The sequence below is a fragment of the Oryza glaberrima genome, chromosome 2, assembly GCF_000147395.1.
Source record: "Oryza glaberrima chromosome 2, OglaRS2, whole genome shotgun sequence".
Taxonomy (NCBI): Eukaryota; Viridiplantae; Streptophyta; class Magnoliopsida; order Poales; family Poaceae; genus Oryza; species Oryza glaberrima.
In genome coordinates, this window is record NC_068327.1 from 6,933,577 (window position 1) to 6,952,559 (window position 18,983).

At 41.3% G+C, this 18,983-nt stretch overlaps 2 protein-coding genes across 2 annotated transcripts; both read right to left on the reverse strand.

The window, feature by feature from the left end:
* Nucleotides 1–43: 43 nt before the first annotated feature.
* Nucleotides 44–1,552, reverse strand: LOC127764007 (probable F-box protein At4g22030). The gene has a single exon (XM_052288812.1). It carries the CDS (start codon nucleotides 1,531–1,533, stop codon nucleotides 190–192), a length of 1,344 nt encoding a protein of 447 aa, XP_052144772.1. The 5' UTR covers nucleotides 1,534–1,552; the 3' UTR covers nucleotides 44–189.
* A 4,026-nt stretch (nucleotides 1,553–5,578) lies between these two features.
* Nucleotides 5,579–8,211, reverse strand: LOC127761367 (uncharacterized). Its single transcript, XM_052285648.1, has 4 exons — nucleotides 7,759–8,211; nucleotides 7,532–7,676; nucleotides 6,442–6,527; nucleotides 5,579–6,116 (listed from the first exon to the last, which is right to left on the reverse strand). Exons 1-4 carry the CDS (start codon nucleotides 8,002–8,004, stop codon nucleotides 5,994–5,996), a joined length of 600 nt encoding a protein of 199 aa, XP_052141608.1. The 5' UTR covers nucleotides 8,005–8,211; the 3' UTR covers nucleotides 5,579–5,993.
* Nucleotides 8,212–18,983: the final 10,772 nt, after the last annotated feature.

Genomic DNA, 18,983 nt, shown 5'->3' on the forward strand with positions numbered 1-18,983 from the left:
TATCAAATTTTTTCGACAATTTTTTATAATTGTTCAGATGGTTTTTAAATAAATAAAATTACATCTACTCGAGAGATAAAAATAGTTTCCCTCCAGCTAGGCTCCTCAGATGGACACTTAGACTATAGCGTGCTATACTATACAGCTAATTAATTAACTAGATTACACTGGATTAATTAACGGATATATCTAGACCAATTTGCCGGCAAATTCCCTGATGTCCTCGTCCTTGACCGCCGGCGAGGCCATCGCCCTGAACTGCCTGAGCTCCGACGTGCTCCGGCCGAGCTGCAGCGCCACCTTCGTCTCGAACACCTCGCCGTTCTCCCTCCGCTCGACGTCGGCCTCCTCCAGGTTCGCCTCGATGTCCTCCTGCATCTTCCGGTAGATGCCGGCCACGTTGCGGCACAGCTCGAACACCATGCCCACCTGCCCGCCGTGCTCGACGGTGTTCACCGCCGCCGCCAGCGCGCCGCCGAGGACGGCCGCGCCGGACGCCCACGCGCCGGCCTCGCCGGCGGAGCCGATGAAAGCCGCGGCGAGCGCGGCGGCGCCGGCCAGCACCGGGCCCGCCACGGCGAGGCGCTTGTTGACGGCGAGGACCAGCTTGCCGACGGACACGTACTCGTTCTCGTCCTTGGCCTTGATGACACGGAGGATGCCGCGCATCTCCTCCTCCAGCTCTTGGGTCCAGCCGTTCCCGGCCATGGAGGTGGCTCGCCGGCACGCGGTGCCATTGGTTGCCGCTACCTTGGTCGGAGAGCGTTGCTGGTGCTTCTTGGTCGGCGGCCACCACCGGGCGGGCTCGACGGCCTTGGGGAACTTGTCGAGCATGACGGGGAGGAGAGGCAGCGGGTAGGCAGCGTCGAGCGCGAGGACCCTGTCCATGGCGTCGTGGACGTCGGCCTTGGTGGTGGTGGTCGCCGGCGCGGCGGCGTGCGCGAGCGTGGCGCGGACGTGGCGCTCCAGCTGCCTCCACAGCCTGGTGGCGTTCCGCTGCTCCTCGGCGAGCTGCGACGGCTGGATCTTGTTGACGGCTGCCATGGTGACGGCGGCGGAGGCCAGGAGGACCCCCGCGGATGTCTTGAGCGCCACGACGGTCGGCGCGGCGGTGGGCGCGAGCGCGGCCATGAGGGAGGCGGCGAGGAGGAGGGAGTTGTTGGAGTGGAGCAGCAGGTGGTTCCAGTTGTCCCGCTGCCTCCCGATGATGTCGTGCATCTCCGCCCGGTCCGCCGCCGCCTCCGCGACGGCCCGGAGCTTCTCCACCTCGCAGCCGCCGACGGGAAGCAGCTGCAGCGCCGCCACGGCGGCGCGTTCGTCGACGAGCCTGAGCTCGTCGATGCCGCTGCCGGCGGCCACCAGCTGAGCCATGCTCGTACTACTCGTAGCTGTACTGGCACTGACGCTTGCCCGGAGGCCGCTCGCCGCCACCCTACTACTACTCCTCCGCCTCAGCGAGCTCGCCGCCGGCGGTGGCGGGAGCATGACGGCGGCGGCGGCGGTGGCCAGCGAGCGCGCGAGTGCACCCTCCATGGCAGCAAGTGTAGCACTAGCTAGCTTGGTTGCTTCTGATGGATGGCTAGGTTTTCTTGGTTTTTTATAAGAGGAGAGGGAGTGGGCTTGCAATGTTGACGAGGGAAAATAATGGGAGACTTGAAGCATTCTGGATTTGGGTGCGTTTGGTTGAAATTAGCACAATATAACGGAAAAATTGAAAGTTTGTATGTATGGAAAAGTTTCGATGTGATGGAAAAGTTAAAATTCTTTAAGAAAAAGTTTATAACTAAACTCGCCTTGGTTACTGGGTCTCCATGTGATGTGAGAGATTGGGAGAATCGTAGGAGCAGGGGCATGCAGCTGCAGCGTATTGAACGGAACGGAAAGGAATGGAATGGCCCAAACTAGGACGGAACAGGTCAAGGAGGGCAGTGGATTCAACTTGGCTTGACCATGACCATGCACCACCCCTAGTTGTCTCTCAGTCGTACGTCCCCTTCTCAACGTACGCTAAGATCGAACGCTTCTTCAATGTGCGTAACCACAGGAACATCAACTACTTTCTTCGTTTCGTAATATACGACGCTATTATTTTCTTAAGATATTTTATCATTCATCTTATTTAAAAATTTATATTCTTATTGTTTATTTTATTATGATTTGATTTATCTTCAAATGTTCTTTAAACATATGATATAAATATTTTTTATTTGAACAAAATTTTTAAATAACACGAATGATCAAACGTTGGTAAAAAAATTAATAGCGTCATATATATTAAAAGCAGAGGTATTACTTTCTTCTTAATCCAATAACCCAACTAATTTTTTATTATATGGGTCCGTCTATGCTTTATCCTTAATCCATCTACACATCTAATCTCTAATTATATATGTCTTACATGTTGCATAGAAAAATCATATTACTAGTTAAACCAAAACTACTACTCCAGTTGATTCTCTCTATAAACAAGGAAAGAAAACAATAATAGTAGTTGATTGGATGGTGAGGGTATAAATAAACCAAAAGGGAGATAAAAACATTCAGTATTTATTTTGTTTTTTTTCTTTTCAGGAACTGTTACAATTAATTTGTGGTGAGGAGATATGAACTAATCAAGAAAAAGTAATGCTTTTCTTATGGAGGTCTACACTACATACTAGTTAGTTACTCTTGAGTTTGTTTTCTAGAGAAGGGAGAGTTTCACTGTCTCACACTATATATTAGCGAGGGGATTGACATTGAAGTTTGCGAAACTGACTTGGTACATCGCACGGTCAGGATGAATTCTGGCATTTATGATCCGAGATTAACTGTGTTGTCTGAGTGGTGATCTGCGGTGCCAAATTTTATTTTTATGCAGTTCCGCATCGATAATATTACACTATTGTAACATTAACATATATGCTTCACGTCAAATTCACTGCTATCGTATACTCGCTCCATATTAAAATATATATAATTATTAACTTTATTCAGTAAAATGTTTAAAACTTTAACTATTGATAACTCACACAATATTTATAATCTGAAAACATATAGATCATTTAGGTAGATTTTTTATAAGTAATTGTACAATATTATAATTTTTTGTTAGATATTATCTTCATATTATAATTAAAAACAGAGTATTTTTTAGAGACCATATAAAATCAATGGTATCATCATATATTTATAAATATGGAGGTAGTAGATGGATAGGTCAGACCTAAAAATAACATGATTTCATTAAACATCAAATATCTATGAACATATTAAAAATGTAGTACAGCTCGGCAAAGGCTAACTTGCAGTTCGGAGCAAGCTAGAATTGCTTGAAGCAGGTGGTGTAAATTAATTAATTGTGTGGTTTTTGTTTCTTCCCATATACCACTATACCGCCTCTTCTTTTTGAAAATATTTGTTCAGGCCTTTCATACAAGAGCACAGAAAACTACAGTAGTATTCAATAGAATCAGAGAAACTTTGATACCATTGCATATATATTGTTTCCTCCGATATTTAATATACGACATTTGTTAACTTTTGAATGCATGTTTGACCATTTGTCTTATTCAAAATTTTTGTTAAAACATATTCTTATATATGCAATGTTTAAAGAATCTTTAATGATAAATTAAGTTACAATAAAATAAATGATAAAATAATAAGTATATCAGGATATGTTTCCCTCTAATGAAGGCTAATATTAATATACAGCAATTTTCTATGCCCCTACATGGCATGGACAAATACTAGAGCGAGTAGTACCGATTAACTGGTTGCTTAATTTGTATATTCTGAAATCTAACGTACCTTAGCTACCATGCTCTCTTCCCAACCAAACCTTTTTTCTTTCAATCGAACCTGGTTTCTTTAATAATTGTAATATATCCTACTAATTGACCACTAACAATCATCCAAGAAGATGATAGAGTACACTTAAACACCAATCAACGAGTCTCCTCTAAACCACTCCTAGCTACCATGTTACAGTACTATAATACTATACATATAGTATATGGATGAGATTTGATCGATTCTTCTAGCTTATTCATATTAATTCATGCCTGCCCTGAAGAATATTCAACCTTTTAGGTATCAATTTATGGATGGATGCATGAATTTTGTCTCAACTAGATCAAGTTGATCCTACTCTTGGCAATTTAAGTAGCAGTACTAATCACTCTGCAGCCACATGTAGTGCCTTGGTTTGGCCGACACTTCATGTACTCTGAAACCCTTGGACACACGGCGACAACTAATGCATATGCTGTACTTAATTTGGCGAGAATTTGTGATTGTAGACGATATCTCTGTCCTCGAACCAAAGGAAACGTTTTGGAGCACAAGAATTGCATAATCACATCTAATTTGATCGTGTTTTGATCTTTTTTGTGGAGGTTTCCCGGCCCACATCTGTGTACATTTTGCCACAACTTGAGTTAGCAAAACAATTATAATATTACCCGCTAGCTTGTGCATTCATTTGGCTCTAGCTATAGTAACAAATACTACTCCCTCCGTATTTTAATGTATGACGCCATTGACTTTTTAACAAACATTTGACCTTTCATCTTATTCAAAAAGTTTATGTAATTATCATTTATTTTATTGTGACTTGATTTATCATCAAATGTTATTTAAGCATGACATAAGTATTTTTGTATTTGCATAAAAAATTTGAATAAGACGAATGGTCAAACTTTGGTTAAAAAGTCAACGGCGTCATACATTAAAATATGGAGGGAGTATATTTGAGTGAGTCAGCGAGGAACATAGGCTTGACTTCCTTTTTTTTTGTGGCACTGGTTTTAAATTTACAGGTTAGCAACATCCTATGGATACATGGATCCTACTTGGGTTAATTTATAAGTTTGATCATTCTGACCAGAACTCAATCTGACTAGAGAACAATTCAAGGCAGCTATTGTGTGTGTACATGTACATGCATGATGCGACACATCACATGACATCGACCCTGTTTTACTACAATTAAGTGGCTAATATTCCTTCCGTCCCAAAATAACTTCACTTTTCATCCTCGTCTGTAAAGAAAGGTTGAAGAAAAGTGACCAAAGTGACTCTCATTAATTAAAAAAAAAACGAGCAGTATTCGTGGGTGGTATTGGTGAGAGCTTCGTAAGGAGTATCAAGAACTCATTGATTTGTAAACCCATGGTAGAGTATGATAATAGAAGTGAAACTTATTTATTTTAGAGCCATTTGAATCGCAGGGTAGAAAAAACGGAGGAATAGGAAACACACAGGATTCTGACAGGAATTGAAGTATAAAACAGAGGATTGCAAAACACAGGAAAAATACAGGAATTGTCATTTGATTGGAGCGCAGGAAAAACACAGGAATTGAATGAGAGAGATAGACTCAAAGGAAATTTTCCAAGAGGTTAGAGCTCTTGCTAAATTTCCTCCAAAATCCACATGCATTGTGCCATTCCATAGGAATTTCATAGGATTTGGAAACCTTTAATCCTTTAAATCAAAGGGCCAAATAGGAAAATTTCCTATAAAATTTAAATCCTATGAAATTCCTATATAAATCTTTTGATTCAAAGGATATATAAGATAGGCTAAATATAAAATTGTTTTGAGACGGAGTGAGTAGTTGGCAAAGATTGATTTGAACATTATAGGGGCAAGTCATTCAAACATACATAAACCTTAATCGTACTGCTAATATATCGAGCATTTGGCACAAATCAGTTGACAACCCAGCTGGCAAATTAATTAATATATCGACTGATAACGCCGTGTAATATATTATCCTGATCAGACAGATTGTGCACTGGCATAGAACATCGACAAAACTAAAGATAATTACATTTTCATCCCATCGCGGACTCCACAAATAACTCCTCCTGATGTGACCCCTCGGATCACTTATCGGCTACATTTACAACATGTTTCTCATCATTCGTATTGTTCACTTCAGATCAGAAGGTAAAAACTTCAGTCGTATCCTCATTAAAACTGACTATTGAAACCAAAACAGATGTCTACTGAACTTTCTTTGGTCTTGGAACAGAAGTGGCCAATTCTTTACTAGATGATCTGATGATGAAAAGAACCGTTTCCATCAGCATGCCACCGACTAATCCTAAGATGCCTCCAGCAGCATTCTGGAAAGTCATAAATAAGGTTGTTATTATAACACAACTCACAAGGTTTGGAGAAAGTCCTGTTTTAAATGGTTTGGACAAACACACAAAAAACTTGTCAACATTCAAAACCAGGAAGTCTTCCCTGTGCCTTTACCCACTAATGTTTACCAGAAACACCACTAAGATAGATAATGCAACTTTACTAGCCTGCTTAGTCATAGAGTTTTGCAGGAAAGAAATATTATGCCAACTTGCCAAGCCAACACAATATGATGCCAAAGATGGTGCAAGAGGACAAGAGAAATAGTGGATGCACCATGTAGTGTGTTTCTTGCGGACTTACCATTACAGGACTGTTGTTGAACAGAGCTCTGAAAGCAACAAATCCAACCAAATAACCCGTGAACATTATAAGAACAACATGAAGACCTGAAAATAGAAGCACAGCAATCAATTGTACAGTGGAATACCATACAAGCTGATATTAGCAGCCCTAGCTCCAGGCTGAAGGTACATTAAGTAGTGAGATTTAAAGAGGATTAAGTGTGCTATAATTGGCATGCTGGTTCACCTATCTACAGCAAAGGAAGGGTCTAACCCTGTTGTACATGAAAATGCTATACTAAAAGAGTTATACACAGTGAAATATTATCCTCACAGTGGAAAGAAACTAATTTTATTGGATCCATCAATTGTAACACTTTTCAAGAATGTGTACTGAATAGATGCCTCTAGGTGATTGAAGTGACCAACAAGTGCGAGAACTTGGAAGTAATTAGTCCAACACAATTGTATGCATGTGTGTGCAAGCTTTGAAATATGCAATTTACTCTAAACCTAGTTAGAAGCAAGCTGACAGGAATTCTGATTATCGTAGTGCAATAACATTATAAGAACAACATGAACACCTGAAATAGAGGCAAAACAATCATTGGCCAGTGAAAGCCATACAAGTAAATATTAGCAGTCCAAGTTCAGAGCAAAAGGTACACTAACTAGTAAGATTTAAAGAGGATTAAGTGTACTAAAATTAACACGCAGATTCATTCACTTGTCTAGTTGTCTTACCGCAAGGAAAGTTTGAACTTCATTGTTCATGAAAATACTACTCCCTCCGGTCAATATTAGCAAATTCTACTAAGCGCAAGTCAATTCCACTGTCTGAAACATCATATATTTCGGTCCCGAGGGAGTAATAGAGTTGTATGCAGCGAAATAGTATTATTCCTTATATAGTTAAAAGTAACTAATTTTGTTAGAACTAACTAGTCAAACATATTTGCGCGACTGAACAGACAATTACGCACACATATGTGAGCGAGCTTTAAAGTGTGCATTTTACTGTAAACCAAGTCAGAAACTAAGATAGTAAAGGAAGTTGTTAATGGCAATGTCATGGGAATATGATGATCTTGGCACAAAGATAATGGTACCAAATCCAATCTGGTCCTTGTAGGAGGAGAAGAGCTCGGGGCTGTCCTCCTTCGCCGGCGGCGCGACATCCCTGACGAGTTCGGCGTACTCCTTCCTCTCCTGCATCTCCCTGAGCTTGTCCAGCCTCGCCTTCAGCTCATCGCTCTGCACAGCCAGATCAAACCACAGATTAAAACAAAAACAGAAACACTAGAATTTTCTTTTCGTTGCTCGATGAGTGACCGACCTTGTCGCGTGGCTTGGGGCTGGAGAGCAGGAAGTCGGCGCCGTGGAGGAGGCGGCGGAGGGGCGGGCGGGCGCCGGGGGAGGCGGCGCACCAGATGTCGCGGAGGGAGCGGTAGGGGACGGCGGAGCGGGCGGCGAGGGAGGAGGCGAGGTCGCGGAGGTCAGCGGGGAGGTCGTGGGAGGCGGCGGCGGAGGCGAGGAAGGCGCGGAGGGGGTCGGTGGCGGCGACGACAAGGCCCGACGCCATGGCCGGCAATCTCGATCTGAAAATCTCCTACGGAGTGTAGTTAAGTCAGCTGATGGAGGAGACGGGAGGGAGCAAGGCAGGGGTGGAGAAAGGGGTCCGCCGCCGCCGGCGCCGCCGAATCGCCGGTGACTTTCCGGCCGCCGGAGCCACTTCTGCGCCTGGGTGGGAAGACTTGGGAAGGAGAGGAAGGATGGCGAGGGGAGATAATTTTTTACAAAGGTAATTTAGGCAAATAAACTTATAATTAATATTGTAAATTTCACAAAATCACATGTAATTTGATCAAATTATCAGGAAACTACAGATTAAACACAAAATTTCTCACACAACTATAAATTTAAGATTGAATATCACAAATCTACGGATTTACAAGTCATCACAAAACTATAATTTTAATGTCAATTTTAATCACAAAATTTGGGTATTTTATAACTCAAACATAATATTTAAACCCCAATATCTATAGTTTTGTGATAATTTTGTTATTTATACGTAGTTTTGCCATACTTAGCCTCAAACTTAATCTATAGTTCTATAATAAAATTATTGTTAAGTCTGTAGTTCTATTATATATCAGCTTAAATCTATAGTTTTGTGATAATTGACAAAAGTATTCTAACTTAATCTATATTTCTATGATAAAATTATTGTTAAGTCTGTAGTTCTATTATATATCAGCTTAAATCTGTAGTTTTGTGATAATTGACAAAAGTATACGTAGTTTTGTGAAATTTACTCAACTTAATTTGAAATTCTCAACGTTAAGCAAATAAAAAACAGAACGTGACATAATCCACTGTTAGGCTTAGCTGCTAATGCTCTTGGAATTTTTGGCCAATGGTTAATACTTTTATATGCCGAAGTATTTTTTTCTCATGAAGATATAACCATTAAGAAAGTGACATAATAATCCATTGTGGTTTAAACTTTTTTGGTGGACGGTTCTCGGCCCACATCTATAAATATTGTGCCACACTTAGCAACTTAGCAGTTGAGTTGGCAAGAGTAATATATTTACTACCAAAGCGGTTGTAGCTATACTACAATATTTGAGTGAGTCGTCTGCTAGAAACATAGGTTTTAATTAAATTTACAAGTTAGCAACCCTAGTACCGATCTAGGGATGTAACTTGGATTAATAATTTACTACGTTTGATCATTTTGATCAGAATTTAAGCTTGGAGTCTTGTGTATTCGAGTGTGGTCATGTACATGCATGGTGTGACGCATCGCATGACATCAACCCCTGTTGTATGCGTCTGATCTGATTGATCTGGGAGAACATTAATTATTAATTAATTAATTGTAGAGGGTATGCGAATTGAGTGCTAAAAAAGTTGAGGCACGCGAATTTGATGGTAAATACTCTAAATTCTCATGGATCCACACAAGCCTTCTTGCTTGTTTCCTAGTAATTTCCTTCTGTTATTATTCCAAGTTCGCTTTGAGTTTTTATTTGCAATGTTTGATCATTCGTATTATCTAAAAAGATAAAATTATTATTTGTTTTGTTTGTGACTTGCTTTATTATCAAAAGTACCTTAAGGCTGCGTTCGGCAGCATGACATTGTGAGTTTGTGTGTTTCATTTTCTGCGCGCACGTTTCCTGAACTACTAAACGGTATGTTTTTTACAAAAATTTTCTATAGGAAAGTTGCTTTAAAAATCATATTAATTTATTTTTGAAATTTAAAATAGTTATACTCAATTAATTATACGCTAATGGCTCACCTCGTTTTACGTATCTTCCTAATCTTCTCAATCATCTTCTCCTTAAACTCAGCTAAGTATGACTTATCCTTTTTTATGTTTGCACTAATTTTTTTAAATAAAACAAATAGTCAAATGTTGCAAGTAAAAAGTCAAAGTGACATCTATTATGGGATGGAGGTAGTAATTTTTAAGCTCCTATATTCCTATTTGCTTGCTTGCACTGTACCTACACTTGAGCTGCATGGATGCCTGGATAGACTATTATATGTACTCCCTCCGTCCTAAAATATATATAGTTTTGGATCCTGACACGGTTTCCGAGATACTACCTTGACTATCAATATCTATAAAAGTAAAATGTTTTAAATAAAAAGAGTTATATATTATAATAGTTTGTTTAATGATAAATCTAGTAACATCAATTTGACATGATTGATCTTTTTTATTCTTTCTATTAATGGTCAAAGTTAAAAATATTTGACTTATCAATATGCTAAAAATACTTATATTTTAGAACGGAGGGAGTACTTGTCACCAGTGGATAAGGGGAAGGCTCGTGCTTATACAAATGAAATTGAATATAATTCTAAATGGTTTAGTTCAAATTTGAAAACAGGAAAAATCCTCAGCCCAACCATCTCCTCCCATCAATCTTTGCACCACCTCGCCTAGTGGGATTTTTACATACATGGCGGATATCGAGCTAGTTCTACCCGGCTTGGCTCGTTTAGCCCGTGAGCTAGATATGGGCGGAAGACAAGCATGGGCACGGGTGATCAAGTTGGGTTAGCGGCGCGAAGCTGAGTAGGGTGACCGCACAGTTGGCGCCACATGCGGCGTTGGTCGGACCTGTGCAGAGTCAAATGGTGAAGAGGATTGTATGATCAGGGTTGTTCTTGTCCATCACCTATAGGAGCAATCACCAGTACAGAGGATGATGACTAGATAAGGTCCCTGGCGAATGGGGCGTCGACATTGCGACCTTATGTAGCGGGAGCTTTGTGCACCACCTCCCTACCAAAACAAACGCCTTGTTGTTGCATCCAAGTACTTTTAAAGCACAGATAAAGTTGATGACCGCCCGATCTACACCAAACAGAACCTCTCCAACCGAACCGACGTCTCCCGCACTTGCCATGGAGCTCCCCATGACCAAAGTCTGAAGTAGAATAGTCAAAAGAAGGGGAAGAGCTCTAGGGAATGGGAGAGAACTTAGCCGGTAAAAGGAATCCCCCGATGTCGAGCAGGGCTCCATCCAAAGTGCTATTCATTATGTCCCGCGGCTTTCCATATGAACAGACGAGTAAATTTCATCTTGAACCACCTATATTGACCAATGTAGCATAATGGGCTAGGGATAAGTTTCTCTTTTCACTTAACACCACCTAATTTTACCATCTTTTTCAGGTTGGACCAGGTTTACGGCATGGGCTGCGCTTTGGCCTAATCCACGCGAGCAGATGGTGTTTGCTCATGGTGGCGGTGGTACGCGATACCAGGAGAGTGTGCGACGCGTCGGGGTGGTCATCGGCGAGGGCGAGCATGTCATCGTCTAGTGGATGCGGACCCTGTGGTGATCATGCTCAGCCCCGTCGCGCTCAAAACAATACTACGACACTTCTTATTACGTTGACAGGATCCGAGACCATACCAGAAGTCCAGAACTATCCCATTCAGATCATGCATGAGAAGCAAAAAAAAAAAAGGCTATTCCATTTAGCAGTAATCAAGATCCGATCTTCTCTTTTCTTGAGAAAATTTGACATGTTTCCGGTTACCAATCGAGGAACACGTACGGATTAATTACTCTAGTTTTTTCGAAGAGCAGAAGAGAAATATTGATTACCCCACAAAACCCAAATCTCATAGGAATTACTGAATACATTGCTTTGTTTCACTCTCCAACTCCCAGGGTCAAAACTTTTCTCCATGGATTGCTCCATGATCGAATAGCAGACGCATACCTGTCTGCCTCATAAACCCAAGAAGCATGCTAGCAACGAGCCAGCCAACAACCCCAGCGATTCCATCCTTAGGAAGCCATCGATCGAGGTGGCATGGGTGTCCAACAGGCAGAGGTCCTTTGCCCTGACGCTGGCGACACGGCCGGGTGACGAGACTTGCTCCACCTTGGCGCCGACGACCACCTTTTCACCCCAGCCGTATGCAACGAGGGTCTTCAGCTGGTGGACGGTGGCGTTTGTGTGTCGATTGTTGAGTTCATGTTGCTGCATAACAGTCGCGTGTCAAGGGAGACTTTTTTGGGTTGGGAGGGAAGTACTCGTACGGTCGTACCAGAGAGGGAGACGGAACCGCCGTCGAGGGAGCCCTCGACGGTGCCCGGAGACGGGGACTGCCGGCCGCTAGTAAACGCACACCTTCTTGCGTGGGTCGAAGCCTAGTCTAGTGGCACAATCAGTAAACCTGGTCCAACTTGCAAAGGATGGTAAAAATAGGTGGTGTAAAGTGAAAAAAGTGACCCACCCCTAGCCCAATGTGCAACTTAGGTCAATATAAGTGGTCTAAAGTGAAATTTACTCCAAACAAAAATTCAACGACCTCTCCAAGCGACAACTCTACTAACCACCTACCAACATCTGTTCCACCCCACTGACCACCTCACCAGCCATCACCGGATAGTACGAGGCACTAGAAACCTGGTCTCCTGCATGGCTACATCACTACAGCAGAAACAGCCTGTAGAGACGGGTTTTATATGCGGTAGAGACGGCTATACCCGTCTCTAGTAGAGGTAGAGACGGTTTTAGTACCCGTCTCAGAGGCGTTGCCATAGCTCCCGTGTCAAACGATTAGAGACGGTTTAAATATCCGTGTGTATAATCTAGAGACGGTCAATAGATACGGTTGGAACCGTCGCTACACACATAACTCGAAATTCAAATCAAATTTGTAGACACATGGAAAACCGTCTCTAATTTAAATTATGACCGTGTCAAATTTGAAATACAAATTTTTGGATTGATCATGTAGAGACACTTGATGATCTTAGCCACGGTTGTTTCCGTGTCTAGCTTATAGTAGATACATCTACGTTTTCTCTAGAAACAGTCACAACCGTCTCTATTCATAATGAATTTATTACTTATTTCTTTCCTAGAGACAATTTCTGCTTCTATAGACACGGTTGTGCCTGTATCTACACTTATTATTTATAGCCCCGCTATTGGTCACATGCCAACAATCAATACATCTTTCATTCAGAAAACCCATAAACAAAACAATACCAACAGATTGAATTACCATCAGACCACATTAACTAGACTTTTAACGCCAGTAGCTTGTCATTAAAATCAAAAGCAATATCTATACATTGTTCACAATGAAAATACTTCAATGTCTTTTCTGATATAACAATGAAACAATAGGTTCAAACAAATTAACACAAAAAATAATTATATTCTAATGCAGCAAGTAGCACGGAATGGTACAATTGCTATTGTAAATCACTCTTCTTCACTGCAAGACTGAGATGATGCTCTAGCACTAGAGGATGGAGTAGTATTTGGTAGCTGATTTTCATGGTTCTGATCAAATGGAAGAGAGGATGTAGCAGTATTTGGTGGCTGACTTCCTTCGTTCTGATCAACCTGAAGATACATGCATGAATTTGTTATTCTGGAAGCTTATGACTATATAAGTTACAACATTTAAAATTAGTAATTTTGTGGCCATACCTCTTGTCTTGGAATGACCCTAGCAACTGATGGTGGCAACCTAGAAATCAAATTATCCTCTGGATATTTCTCAGCCAAATATGATACTATAAAACTAATGAAACCATTTACATTACTGGAGCTACTCCCTTCACTGCTTCCTGATATATTCGAAAATCTTCCACCATAATAGTTTGTTGGAGTAATGGTTGGACCCATGCCTCTAACTCTACCCCTATGATCCTTTCCAAACACTTCTAACATAGCTTGTTCAAAATCAGCTTCAGTGAGTTCTTGGCCATCCACTCTTTTCTCAGCCAATTTCATATATACTTCATTCTACGTTGGAAAAAATTGTAGACTCTTAATGTAGTGTATTTTGTTTTACAAAGAGTTTATATAAGAACATCAATATGGCATACCATTTTTTCTTCAGTAGCATCGTTAACATATCTGCCATCTTTCGTCTTATGGCATTCATCAAAGAAGGTTGCTCGGTCCACCTCTACTCCATTAACTTCCTGCAGATTATACATCTCTAGTGCATGAGGAATTGAAGCAATAGTGAATTAATATATGAAAATTGCTTAAAATCTTACCAGCTCTTTCCTCTTTCTTGCAAAACTCTTTCTTCCTAATATGTGTGGATGCTTAATATTCTATGCATTCTCTTTGTTTTTGTCACTGATTTTCTAATGATACAACATATAGCATCAATGAGCTGATATAAATCAAAATGATGGTCATTCAGTCACTAAAAAGTCCCAACATATATTTACCTTAGAGTCCTCTGAGTACCAGTAAGAAACTAGGGTGGCCCTTTGAGATTCAGCAACAGTTTTGGGCACGGTTTGCAATACTCGTTCCATAGGTAAGTTAGGCTTGTAATAGCCCTTTTTCAGTTTTGACTTGTACTGCCTCCATTTGCCATCTAACTGGTGGAGAATCCAATTATTAGCTCTTCCATCAATTGCAAACTTTCTCTAGTGCATATGAAAAATAAAGAGTGAATGGAATTATATTGGAATCACCATAAGAATATGATTTAAAAAGCTGTGAAAATTAAAGAGCAATACCTCTACTTCAGAAATCATTTTTGGATGATATACTCTCTTATAAAGTTTATGATTCCATTGAAGAATGTTCAGTGGAGCTAGATGTGGTTTCCTGACAAGTGTTCCTAAATAGGATCCAAGAACTATAGCAGATTGGGAGCAAGGTACATTGAAACGATCCAGTTTGACAATAATCTTAACACCCTCTGGAAGATTTCCAACATTTGCCAATTTAGTTGGTCCTCGACGTCTTTTAATGCGGCCATCAGGATCTGTAAAATTTTAAAAGTTAGTCTGTAAGCAAAAGTTTTGAAGCGAATAAACAAATACATCTTACAATACTCATAGCAATTTGTGCGCCAATCTGTGTTTGTTATGTTCTGTTCTTCAACATAATGATCATTTGGGACCAGTTCTTGATTTTGTACTCCATTCTCCAAAAGCTCCAAGCCTTGTAATCTTTGGGACCTTGTTGCTATTTGCACTATATTTAAAAAAATGGATTATAATGTTATTAATAACAAAACCTTTGCATATCAGTTAAAATGCCAAAATGAGAACATGCAAATCTTCATATCTCAAGTTGATAAATGGAAAATTTACCCTTCATAACAAATTCTCATCTTTGTTTTTTTTTCTTCTTTGTTAAGTCATATCCTTTCTATGGTTTAGTGCAAATTAATCCTATTATAAATATGAACAGGAACTCACAATCTGTGTCTATGAATAACTTTAGCCAACCAAAATATCTATGAATAGTTTTGCTTAAGTCTTTACTACTTCAAGAAAACAACTTTGATCACAAAAGCATATGCAGTATACAATTTCCATATAATAGTCACACGAGCAGTGGTAAATCACCTCGATAGTACTCCCTCCGTTTCAAAATGTTTGACACCGTTGACTTTTTAGCACATGTTTGACCGTTCGTCTTATTAAAAAAATCGTGAAATATGTAAAACTATATGTGTGCATGAAAAGATATTTAACAATGAATCAAATGATATAAAAAGAATAAATAATTACTTAAATTTTTTGAATAAGACGAATGGTTAAACACGTACTAAAAAGTCAACGGTGTCAAACATTTTGAAACGGAGGGAGTAGTTGACTGGGATCAAATTGCCCAAATCCACAAAAGCAAAGACCTGTACACATACGAAATGAGAGATGTTGAAATACACCGCCATCTCTGTAAAATGAAATGATCATTTACGTAGAATGTGATTAACAGCAAGATTACGTTACTAATTTAAATTAGATCTACATGATTAGTGCCCAGGTTAACGAGAATGTGTTTGGCAACCAAATTTTGGATGCTAGCATACCAATGCATCAATGCCGTTCACATCTAAATTGATCAAAACTTGATTTACAATAATTAAAAAACAGTGCGTTAACCTCTTTCTGGACTTGCTTGTGTAGAACAATCATTGTGCAGCCATTAAAAAACAAAGTGGTAGCCGATTAAACAACAAAGTGGTAGCCTCGCCTGCTTGCTACTAACAAATCAAACAAGTGATGATGCCGGCGGATGCAGCTTGCGAAGCGGTAATTACCTTGGACAGCTTCAGCAGGATACGATCTGGACAATCGCTACCAGGACGCACTGCCTGACGGCTGTAGGGATGTCCACGCGACGGAGGTGGAGCAAATGTGATCTGGACGACCACTGAGGGACGCGCTGGGCAACGGCTGCACGAATATGCGCGCCGGAGCTGGCGGTAGGATGCACGTGCCGGACCGACGCCGGGGCGCGGCAACGCTGCAAGCGCACGGCAGGCTGGAGCCCTGCCGGTGGGCGGTGGCTGGGCGGCGTTCCTAGGAATTGGGTATTGAAAGATTGAAAGAAGTGGATAATAGATTGGTTTTGTACCTCAGTTGGATCGTAACCACCTCCGACTTTCCGAGTGAACGAAAAATATCCCGCGAACTTCATCAGAAAACGCGCGTAGATTAAAAAAATTTAGCGAACGGGCGCCAAAAACAAATCTTTTCACACGCGTTTGACGCGGTTTTTCTACACCCGTCAGAAGGACCGTGTCTACGGATTTTAACCCCCGTCCTATCAAATTTTCATCAAACGGATTAATTTAACTATAGAGACGGTTCATTCATCTGTCTCTTCCATCTGTATCTAGTAATAGGGTGGGATAGGAGGTGGGCTTTGGTAAAGACGGTTTCCCAAGCCGTTGCTTTGAAAACGTCTCTACAGGAGTGCATCTTTCATATCTAACCTGTCGACCCCCTCTACCTCCACCTCCCCCAACCACTAACATCTCGCCAGCCAACTATACCTTCACCTGCATCTCCTCCCCTACCGGCCATATCGCCAGCCACCTGAAAGTCCTCCTCCATGCGCCAACTCTACCTCCAACTGTATCTCTTCAACTTGACAGTCAATTCCACCTGGACTGCTAGATCCAAGATAGGGGTGGCCTGAGAGGCCAATTTTGCTATAGCCCCCCACCCCTCAACTTTGACCGATGATGACCATCGCTGAAGCACCTCACCGTTGGGTTACCACCGCGCGTCAGCTCCTTCCCCCCACGTAGATTTGGGCCAACCGCCATGGCCGTCTGCCCACCATAGTTGTCCTTGCTCGCAACCACCAGAGTGAGCAACTGGGCTACAGCGCGGCAAGAGGGAGAATGTGACAATGTTAGTGTGCACACGGGGAGCAACTCGGGCACACCTCTCGATCGATCCATGTATTCTTCCATTCTTACAGAGCTATGCATTCTTCGATTCTCACAATGCTTTGCTAGTCATTTGACTTTTATCCTTTAAGTTTAACTAAGTTTATTGAAAAATAAAATAGTATTTTTAATATAAAGCAAACACATTATCAAAATATATTCAATGTTAATTTCAATGCTAATTTTTTATAAACTTGGTCAAATCTAACGAACTTTAATTAGAAAAAAAGTCAAACGACTTATAATATGAAACGAAAGGAGTAGCTTCGAGTTATAAATGAGGTATTTAATCCTTTGCAATTCATCTCAAGAATTAAATACGCTACTTTACGATCTGAGAGATGGTCGATTGTATAGTAAAATCGTAACGCCTATTCATATATACTTCCTCCGTCTCAGGTTACAAAACTTTTTAACTTTGGTAAAAGTCAAATTATTTTAAATTTAACTAAGTTTATAGACAGATATAGTAATATTTATAATACCAAATTAGTTTATTAAATTAATAATTAAATATATTTTCATAATAAATTAGGTTGAAAATGTTATTATTTTTTCTATAAACTAAGTTAAATTTGAAGTAGTTTAACTTCGATCAAAGTCAAAAACATCTCATAACCTGCTGCGACGGAGGCAGTACAGGACTTTATTTTGAGGTTGCCTGACAGTGCCAGCTACTCCAGCTAGCTATTGTCTGCTTTCGTATTGACTTGGGGTAGAAAAGCAAACTGACTATTTTTTTCATTGTTGCTCTTTATCGAGGTGATCATACTCCCTCTGTATTCGTTGACTTTTTCTCACATGTTTGACCATTCGTCTTATTCAAAAATTTTATACAAATATATAAGATATAAATCACACTTTAAAGTATTATGAGTGATAAAACAACTCATAACAAAATAAATTATAATTCCGTAAATTTTTTGAATAAGATGAATGGTCAAACATGTGAGAAAAAATCAACGACGTCATCTATTAAAAACCGGAGGCAGTACTTCTTTGTTTTACTTCCATCGATGGATCTCGCTCACAATGTCAACCGTATATTTTTCGCAGTTTGCACACACCACTTTGCGCTACTTGTCAATTTGTCAGCTGGCTTGTCAACCGCTTTGTGCCAAATTAGATGTACATTGCCCAAGATTTTCAGCGAGTGAATGCAGCGATGGCAACGATGGTGAGATGGCCGTCCCTCGGCGGCGGCGCGTGGACAGCAGCACTTTCCGTTGTCTCATTTGCTCAGCCACGTCATTTTCTAGCCGATTGAGGGCACAGTGTGTGAAACTTGGAATGAACTCAAACTAATGAAATAAAGAATTTTAACTAATTCGGATCTTTACAAAAGAATCAATGGAATCCCTAACCTATATATGCACATCTCGCTCAAATTCGAGCCTCTGAATTAACCATCTACCATTTTCAAATGAGGTAGATGTCTAATAAGTGAGTGATTAGAATTTTCTTTTGTTTTAGAAGAGTTTCCCGGCAAAATCCTTGACGTCGTCGTCCTTGAACGACGGCGACGCCAACCTCCTGAACTGTTTCAGCTCCGACGTGCTCCGCCCGAGCTGCAGCGCCACCTTCGTCTCCAACACCTCGCCGTCCTCCCTCCTCTCGACGTCGGCCTCGCCCAGGTTCGCCTCGATCTCCTCCTGCATCTTCCGGTAGAACCCGGCGCAGTTGCGGAGCAGCTCGAACACCATGCCCAGCTGCCCGCCGTGCTCCACGGTGTTCGCCGCCGCCGCCAGCGCCCCGCCGAGGACGGCGGCGCCGGACGCCCACGCGCCGGCCTCGCCGGAGCCGATGAAGGCCGCGGCCACCGCGGCCGTGCCGGCGAG

Bases quoted from the DNA above. Each gene is read 5' to 3' on its own strand.
- LOC127764007 (XM_052288812.1), bottom strand. From the start codon at position 1,533: ATGGAGGGTGCACTCGCGCGCTCGCTGGCCACCGCCGCCGCCGCCGTC.
- LOC127761367 (XM_052285648.1), bottom strand. From the start codon at position 8,004: ATGGCGTCGGGCCTTGTCGTCGCCGCCACCGACCCCCTCCGCGCCTTC. The intron at 7,677-7,758 runs GTCGGTCACTCA...CTGGCTGTGCAG, and splicing joins GCCCCAAGCCACGCGACAAG to AGCGATGAGCTGAAGGCGAG. The intron at 6,528-7,531 runs GTACCATTATCT...TTCTATTTTCAG, and splicing joins CAAGGACCAGATTGGATTTG to GTCTTCATGTTGTTCTTATA.